The 10000-nt window shown below is 36.0% G+C and overlaps 1 protein-coding gene and 1 long non-coding RNA gene across 2 annotated transcripts in view; both read right to left on the bottom strand.

Annotated features, from left to right (window-relative positions):
- Positions 1-720, bottom strand: part of LOC119575906 (histidine-rich glycoprotein-like) — a 4885-nt gene extending 4165 nt beyond the window's left edge. The window contains exons 1-2 of the mRNA XM_037923442.1: positions 630-720; positions 1-206 (exon numbers count right to left, since the gene is read on the bottom strand). The exon at positions 1-206 is cut by the window's left edge and continues 486 nt beyond it. Of these exons, the coding sequence (XP_037779370.1) occupies positions 1-206; positions 630-712 (289 nt within the window). The 5' untranslated portion in view covers positions 713-720. The remainder of the gene's footprint in view (positions 207-629) is intronic.
- A 432-nt stretch (positions 721-1152) lies between these two features.
- On the bottom strand, positions 1153-3119 carry LOC119576259. Its single transcript, XR_005229040.1, has 3 exons — positions 3079-3119; positions 2199-2266; positions 1153-1199 (listed from the first exon to the last, which is right to left on the bottom strand). It is a non-coding gene; the product is annotated as an uncharacterized LOC119576259 (long non-coding RNA).
- Between the last annotated feature and the right edge of the window lie 6881 nt (positions 3120-10000).

Genomic DNA, 10000 nt, shown 5'->3' with positions numbered 1-10000 from the left:
CTTCATGGTGGTCGTCATGGTGACGGTCTTCATGGTGGTCGTCATGGTGGTCATGATGGTCGTCCTCATGGTGGTGGTCGCCATGGTGGTCGTGGTCATCGTGGTGGTCATGGTGATGGTGCTCATGGTGGTCGTGATGCTTGTGATGGAGATGGTCGTCGTGATGGTCGTCCTCATGCCCGTGTCCGTGAGTGTCTTCTAAGTGTCTGCAAAATTCCACAAGTTCTTTCATCTCTGTATATTTTTTACGGAATCTACTGTTTTGTTTCATTACTTATAGGTTGCACTGTGTGCATATGTTAGATACAATAATACAGTGATAATTGATAAATGGATAAAATGGTATCACACACAAATATATATACACATATGTATAATGTATATATACATACATACACATATTTATATATAATGTATGAATACATACGTACATATAATGTGTATATATACATTATATATACATATAATGTATATACATATATATGCATTATGTATATATACACATATATGTGTGTTTATGTGTATATATTGTATATATATATATGAATATATATACATATATACTGTATATATATACAAATATATAGTTGTTTGTGTGTGCATAAGCAGGTTTACCAACATATACTTACTGTAGCAACTCCTCGTTATGGTGATCCTCGTGTCCTTGGTGCTGATGGTGAAGATGGTGCGTTTCGTGCTCATGGAGGAGCATTTCTACCCCCTTTTACGACCCTAAAACATTACATTGTTCCACTTTGTTGAATATAGAAAATGGGTCTGGGATAGCGAGGAGAGATGGAAGGAAGACGAGTTAGAAAACGAGAGAACAGAGGTGGAGGAGAGAGAGAACAAGGGGAGAGGAGGATAGGAAAGTTATTTTATCCCGCCATAAAAGATTTTATCCAATCATATATACATACACATACCTATACACATACATCCGCGCATGCGTGCATACATACACATATATGAGCACATACACATACATTTATGGCTATAAAACACGCAAACATACACAAACACGCAAAAAAACACGCGCTCGCGCACACACACTCGATCTTCACTGTAGCAAAGCCGACCTTATCGTGGTTTTTTCCTGGTGCCGCCGTGGAGGTGGAGGTTGTATCCGGGCCCGAATCTCCTATCTCTCCCCAAAATGGCCGTCATGTTATCCATTACATACGCCATTCTGTTCTCATCTGAAAGACATCATATCCTTCAAAACAACAGAATAGGATTCACTGAATATTCAATCTAGAAATATAGTTGGTGGGTCGAGTACCAATACAAAGAGATGGGAAGAACAAGAAATGGAATAAGGGTAATATGACGAATAATGAAACTATTTGTGGGAGAAAAAAATGAACGGTCAAGGGTAACTTTTGATGTTTTTTTCTTTAGTTTTTTTTTCTTTTCTTTTCTTTTCTTTTCTTTTCTTTTCTTTTGTTTTCTTTTGATATCAGAGGTTAAGAACACGGTAGCAAGGCACTTTTAAAATGAAAAAAACACTTGCAGATAAAGTATTCTAGAATCTACTGATTGGCATATATATATGTGTGTGTGTACATACTTATATATATGTGTGTACATACATATATATATATATATATATATATATATATATATATATATATATATATATTAAAGCAAGCAAAATTTGTTCCTGAAGTTTGCGTTTTATCACCCTTTCCCCGGGATAAACAATGAATATTCGGTTCAAAGGGGAAAAATAAAAACTCAAACTGCATACAAAAAAAGTCCTGAGCCTTATTTTGCATTTAACAATATGATAATCATAATTATCAATATGATAATCATATTACCATCATCATTATCATTATTAATGATCTCATTAATATCGTTATTCTGACTTATTAATGATATTATAATTATGATTGTCATTATTATTATTATTATTAACGTAATCATTATCATCATTAGTATTTTCATCCTTCCCATTATCGTTATGATAATCTTCGATCATCATTATAATCGTTAGTTATTATTATTGTTATTATTATCATTATTACTATTATTATGATTATAAACAAAATCCCCATTGTCTTAATGATGGTTGTTACTGTTGTTGTTCAATTTGTAATATTACTATCATCATAATTGAGGCGATAGCAGTGATAATGGTCAAGATGATAATGATAGTAGTAGTTCAGTAATAGCCATTCAAAAACATTACTTACTTAGTTCAATGGGCAGAGCAGCCACCGCCGCCAGACACGCCGCGACGAGAATAACACCGCGTATCATCCTGAAAATGTAAAGATAATGTAAACTTGCATGGATGTGTGAGCATACATATAGCCATAATACATACATACATGTAAATATATATATAAATATATATACATATATATATATATATATATATATATATATATTACATATATATGTATATATACATGCATACATACATTCATATACACATGTATGTATATATGTACATATATATACATATATTTTTTCATATATGTGTATATTTATGTACATGTAGACTTTTTCATATATATATACATATGTGTGTGTGTTTGGTAGCGCTTATTTCGAAATTCCTTATTACTCCAGGGCCCAAATAAATACTGTTTATGCAAATAAGCGTTTTTAATGTTTAGTTTTTTTTACATAATTATCGTAATTTCATATTAACATGGTCTCATCGAAGCTGTTAATTGAGATGATTTCTGCCAATATGATCTTATTGTTGTGATTTTCCATTTCATTAGTATAATATCACACACATTCCCCGTTTTAATGCGTAGATGCGTTTCGATTTAAGTAATGGGTAAGCTATATAGTTATTTTTATTTTGGGAAAGGAAAGGGAAAATTAGTTAGGATCCCTCTTTATGTACAGCCCATATATACATTTGCACACCACCACACCACACACACACACACACACCACACCAACATATAAAAATTTTATATATATAATAAAAATAATATATATATATATATATATATAAAAATATATCACATGCTGTTTTAACGAAATATAGTAAAGGATTTAAAGTTATTCATCCATAAAATCTTAAACTTTTGCTCAATAACAACCTGGTCCCACCTTCAAAGTGCTGCTTAGACAGTGCAAACCCCCAACAGGTTTTCCTTACTTATGTGAGGTTCAGGGGAGTTTCTTCGGTGACACACGAATCCACCGTCCTTATATATTGCTCCTCCGTCCAGATGTTGCCATCAGGTGAGCTCCTGTATATGTCTGTTATTCCTTGTACAGTCCTTATGTTATATCTATTATTCATTTGACTTACGCACCGTTTGCCGCAGCTCTGTAGCTCTTTATTGTTATCATAATTATTTTTTCTACTAGTATCATTAGTATCATTACTGCCATTGCCTTTTTACTTATTATCATTATTGTTGTTGTTAATATTGATGTTGATGATGCTCTTGTTAATTTTTCTAATATTATCTTTATTATTGCTATTATCATTACAATCATTAATATTAGTATCATCATTACTATTGTTAGTATCAATCATTATTATCATGATCATTATTACCATTATCATTATTTTTTCTTATCATTATTATTATCATTATTATTATTATTATCATCATCAGTATTATTGTCGTTGATGTTATTATCATTATTAGAATGGGTTACAAAAAAGTATTTTTTGTAAGTTGTCTTAGTTTTTTCAACTGATTTGGAGCAAATCTGCATCGCTGAATCCAAAAATGCCATCCATTTTCCCCGATCAGGTCAAGTTTTTCAAATAAAATGAATATAGGGAAAAATCGTTTTTTTTACGAAGTGGAATACATTAGAGCGGCATTTTTGTTTTATTTGTGTTACTTATACATCCGATATTTTTTTTTTCTTTTTTTTTTTTTTTTTTTTTTGTTTTCTCACCGAATTTGTAATTATCGACATGTTGCAAACATTGATCGGTAACTGTATTGACATCAACATTGCATTACATTGGTAACTATTACAATATCTACTGATCAATGTTGAACATCGATCAGAAATTTATCATTGATCAGTAGACAGGACACTAATAAAGACAGATGCATGAAAACTAGATGTTTGGTCATCATTGATCATTCGTGCTGACACTTCCCCTTTCTTTGGGCTCCTCGAATGTGCAGCGGCAGGGATGTCTCTTCAAAGTCCAACAGTAATCGGCCATCATGACTGCATCCCACCGTCCCTGATACCTGGTCTCCATCTCCTTCATGACTTGAAATCTCTCCCCCTGCTCGTCGCTCACTGATCCCAGATTCTCAGGAAACCGATCCATGTGTGAGAATAGATAGTGCATTTTTTATGCTCATGTTGCATCCCAGGTTTTTGAAGGCAGTCAGCATTTTGGTGCGAGTTCTGCGTAGTTGCTGGCCTTGTTGTTGCAAATGCCTTCCACGCTTCCAGTTCGACTTTTTTCATTGAGTTTTCAAACTCTGGATCTCTGATGAGCTGACGTAGTTTTAGGCCCGTCAAAGATGCCAGCTTTCAATTTCTCCATGGTAACTCCTGTAAAAGCATGGCACAGGTGAGTGAGGCAGCCACCATCCTTGTCCAGAGCTTTGGTGAACTGCTTCATCAAGCCAAGCTTAATGTGCAGGGGTGGGAAAAAGTATCCTGTCTCTGTCCACCAGAGGGGCGTTGATGACGTTTCTTTGATCTGCTAGGCTCCAATTCCTCCCGCAAGAACACTCCTTTTTTTCGTGTAATGCCCGAGCTCGGTCCCTACTATCCCCCATGCACAGAAAGCACGGGTACTTGGTGAAACCGGGCTGCTGTCCCAACAAAAAGTTCACCATCTTCAGGTCACACAGATCATCCACTCATGCTGACAATAAAGATTTTCTCCAGCAGATACTTCCCGCTTCATACTTCTCCTTCAGTGTAGTCGAGTGAGCCAGCGGTGTAGAGGCAAACTGGTTGCCGTTGTGCACCAGAACGGCTTTCAGCGATCTCTTGCTGCTGTCAGTAAACGGTTTCCATTCTCAGGTTTTGGGACTGTGCAATCCAAGATTGTGCAGAAGCTGTGAAACATCTGTACAGTACACCAAGTCTTTGTCTTTAGGAAAAAAACGAAGGTATTCTTGATGTCTGTTGCGGTAAAAGTGATGCGATACTGTCAGAAAATTTTTTTTCTTTCAGTCTTGATGCCAACAATTCGGCGGATGACTTTGGTAGTTGAGGTCACGGACAAGATCATTTGCTCCTTTTGGGAAAGGGATGCGGAGCGTCATCGGCATCATCACTAGGAACTGCTTTTTTCATTGTCTTCAATACTGGAGAATTCTTCGTCACTTAACTCACGAAGTTCTGCTGTGACAGGTACTGGAACTTCATCACATGAGGTACAGGACTACGTGCTGATTTCAAGATCAGGATACTTTGAGGCTGCTCTGGTTCTTTCTGTTTATCCCAGTCAATTATAGCGCAGAAGTAACAGTCACTGACATGGTTTCTCGGCTCTCTCCAAAACCCTAGGAATTCCAAACTTCAGCCCGTCCTTCTTTCCATGGGTTTCCCGCGACGTAGATACTCGGTGCATTTCTTGCAGACCATGTGAGGCGCCCAAGCTTTGTCCTGATCACCAGTTTTCATGCCAAATAAGCATGATAAGCACGCTTTACGAAAATTTTGACTCGTTTTCCTGTTAGGAACAACGTGCATTCGCCGCAGATGTAGCAGAATCATCTGCCTTATTTCTGCAAGAAACCTGGACGAATCCAATATTCATCTGAATAAGGAAAACATGTCTGTTAGCAAAAAATGTGCGGTCGCAACTTGAAAATTATATCGTAATAAACCCCCCACGAAATGCTAATACCCTTATGTAGAACACCGTAAAAAACAATATTTGGCGGTAGAACACAAATTTGACCTGATTGAGCAAAATCAATTTTATTTTTGGGTTCAGCGCTCAAAATTGTCTAAAATCAGTAAAAAAAATATTGAAAGATTTTTTTGCTGTTGACCAGTGTAAAATTAACATTATTATTATCGTTATTGTTATTATTATTATCATTATTGTTTTTATTATCAATATTATTATTATTATTATTATTTTTCTTATTCTTATTATCATTATTCTTATAATTATTATCATTATTATCATCATAAGCATTACCATTATCATTAATATCTGCATTAGCATGATATTATTCTGCATCTCCCTATTATTATTATCATTTTCAGTATCATTAGTATCATTATTATTATCAGTACTGTTACCATTAGTACTATTATTATTATTATCATCATCATCGTTATTATTATCACTACCATTACCATTGGTATTATCATTATTATCATAATTAATTCAAGGAATATTTGGCATTTAAAAGGAGGTGGTAGAGCAGGAGACGGAAAGGTAGAGGGAGAGGAAAAGCAAAAGGGAGAGGGGAGGCTGATAATAGAAGAAGGGGAAAGAAGGAGTAAACCCCTTTTTCGTGAAATAGCCATTCGTTTTCCGCTAGTTCCTATCATTATTGTTATCATTATTGTGGTTATTGATCTTTCTGGTGTCATTATCATTGCTGGTGTTATTCTATGTTATGAATAAGGCCGTTGGTTATTGTCCAAGTCCACTTTTTTTTCTCTCCTTCACTGAAGGATTCTTTGACGAATACAGTTGTGTGCATATTTTGTGCCAGTTTATGTGTGTGTATACATACCCGTCGATGTTTACAGTATTCATAAGGCAATGCTTGTGATTACGTGCAATTCCACCCCCTCTGTAAATGCACAGGATAGGGGGAAAGTTACCTGTCCTTTGATTTTCCATATATTTATGTATATTTATATATATCGTCAATATACACATTCACGTGTCTTTAGGGAAAAGACTCCACACCCTAAAATAATTCCAACACCCCAATCAAAAAAAAAAGAAATCCACCGTAATCGCTATCCTTATCAGACCTTATAATCTCCTTTAATTACGCTTGCAATTACTGCCTTCCAGATGAAGCCAGTGAGCTGTTAATTCTCTTTCGATCAGACATTTTAGTGTAATGGAGCTCGTCTTAAAAGCGCTGACTGGAATGGCTCGGTTGGGAAAATCACTGCTCAATTACCTTTTCTGTTTGAATGTATTTGGTTTCACTTGTTAGTTTTGTTGGAGTGATAAGATGTTGCATTCTGTTTGCTTTGAGCCGTTTTTTTTTTTTTTTTTTGAGATGTTCCAATTTTTTTCTTCTTCTTCTTTTTTAATGTTGCAGTTTGTTTTACCTGTTTTTATATTTGCTTTAAGAGATATCGTGTGCTGTATGGCGCAGTGGTAGCGTTCTCGTCCAGCAATCTTGCTGACCTGCGTTCAAATCCCTCGCCGTCAGTGGATGTTAACCCTTTAAACCCCTTCTTTAATCCATATTAGTAGATGTCAGTACAATAAAATCAACTTTGGGAAAAGTAAAAAGCCATTTTGAAGCAGGAAACCGTACCTTTTGTTCTACGAAATACTTACAAACTGACCGGTGATAAAAAACATCTGAGTGTGACACTGTATGATATGTATCTATAACACGGATACATAAAATCATACTAATTATTCCTCTATTCATTTTCGAGGACAAAGTAGTATAACACCATTTACACAGGCAGAAAGAATTTGTTATCTTCCCCTCCATGTAAACACAGAGAATGAGAACTAAAATCACATCCTCTCTCACTAATCTCTCTTCGCACTTACATTTTTTCGTGCAGACCGTGAGAATCGTGGTCGTCTTCTTGGTGGTGGTCGTGGTGGTGGTCGTGATGATGCTCTTCATGCTGATGGTCGTGGTGGTGGTCGTCTTTATGGTGCTTTTCGTGCTGGTGGTCGTCGTGGTGGTCGTCCTCATGGTGCTTTTCGTGCTGGTGGTCGTCGTGGTGGTCGTCCTCATGGTGCTTTTCGTGCTGGTGGTCGTCGTGGTAGTCGTCCTCATGGTGTTCTTCGTGCTGGTGGTCGTCATGGTGGTGGTGGTCGTGATGATGCTCTTCATGCTGGTGGTCGTCGTGGTGGTCGTCCTCATGGTGCTTTTCGTGCTGGTGGTCGTCGTGGTGGTCGTCCTCATGGTGCTTTTCGTGCTGGTGGTCGTCGTGGTGGTCATCCTCATGGTGCTCCTCATGCTGGTGGTCGTCGTGGTGGTCGTCCTCATGGTGGTGGTCTTCATGGTGGTCGTCATGGTGGTCATGATGGTCGTCCTCATGGTGGTGGTCGCCATGGTGTGGTCGTGGTCTTTCGTGGTGGTCATGGTGTGGTGTCTCTGGTGATCGTGATGCTTGTGATGGAGAATGGTCTCGTGATGGTCGTCCTCATGCCCGTGTCCGTGAGTGTCTTCAAAGTGTCTGCAAAATTCCACAAGTTCTTTCATTTCTGTATATTTTTTTTACGGAATCTACTGTTTTGTTTCATTACTTATAGGTTGCACTGTGTGCATATGTTAGATACAATAATACAGTGATAATTGATAAATGGATAAAATGGTATCACAACAAATATATATACCATATGTATAATTTATATATACATACATACACATATTTATATATAATGTATGTATACATACGTACATATAATGTGTATATATACATTATATATACATATAATGTATATACATATATATATGCATATGTGTATATATACACATATATGTAGGGGGTGCATATATATATTTATATAATATAAATGTGTGTTTATGTGTATATATTGTATATATATGAATATATATACATATGTACTGTATATATATACAAATATATATATACATATATATTTGTTTGTGTGTGCATAAGCAGGTTTACCAACATATACTTACTGTAGCAACTCCTCGTTATGGTGATCCTCGTGTCCTTGGTGCTGATGGTGAAGATGGTGCGTTTCGTGCTCATGGAGGAGCATTTCTACCTCCTTTACGATCTACAACATTACATTGTTACCACTTTGTTGAATATAGAAAATGGGTCTGGGATAGCGAGGAGAGATAGATGGAAGACGTTTATAAACGAGAGAACAGAGGTGGGGGAGAGAGAGAACAAGGGAGAGGAGGAAAGGAAAGTTATTTTATCCCGCCATAAAAGATTTTCTCCAATCATAATATATACATACACATACCTATACACATACACCCGCGCATGCGTGCATACATACACATATATGAGCACATACACATACATAGATGGCTGTAAAACACGCATACACAAACACGCAAATAAACACGCGCTCGCGCACACACACAACGATCTTCACTGTAGCAAAGCCGACCTTATCGTGGTTTTGTTCCTGGTGGCCGCCGTGGAGGTGGAGGTTGATATCCTGGTGAATCTCCGCTATCTCTTTCCAAATGGCTGTCATGTTATCCATTACATACGCCATTCTGTTCTCATCTGAAAGACATCATATCCTTCAAAACAACAGAATAGGATTCACTGAATAATTCAGATCTAGGAAAATATAGTTGGTGGGTCGAGTAACAAAGTAACAAAGAGATGGGAAGAACAAAGAAAATGGAATAAGGGTAATATGACGAATAATGAAACTATTTGTCGGAGAAAAAAATGAACGGTCAAGGTAACTTTTGATGTATTTTTGTAGTTTTTTCTTTCTTTCTTTCTTTTCTTTTTTCTTTTTGTTTTCTTTTAATATCAGAGGTTAAGAACACGGTAGCAAGGCACTTTTAAAATGAAAAAAGAAACACTTGCAGGTAAAGTATTCTAGAATCTATTGATTGGCACATATATATGTGTGTGTGTACATACTTATATATATATATATATATATATATATATATATATATATATATATATATATATATTAAAGCAAGCTAAATTATTCCTGAAGATGCGTTTTAACATCCTTGCCGGATAAACAAATGATTATTCGGTTCAAAGAGGAAATAAAAAACTCAAACTGCATACAAATAAAGTCCTGAGCCTTATTTTGCATTTAACATAAGTGATAATGATGATAATTGTTATCAATATGATAATCATAATTACCATCATCATTATCATTATTAATGATCTC

Source organism: Penaeus monodon, chromosome 8 (assembly GCF_015228065.2).
Source record: "Penaeus monodon isolate SGIC_2016 chromosome 8, NSTDA_Pmon_1, whole genome shotgun sequence".
In the NCBI taxonomy this organism is placed as follows: Eukaryota; Metazoa; Arthropoda; class Malacostraca; order Decapoda; family Penaeidae; genus Penaeus; species Penaeus monodon.
Note: the sequence above shows the minus strand (reverse complement) of the source record. Positions and strands in the feature narration are given on the sequence as shown.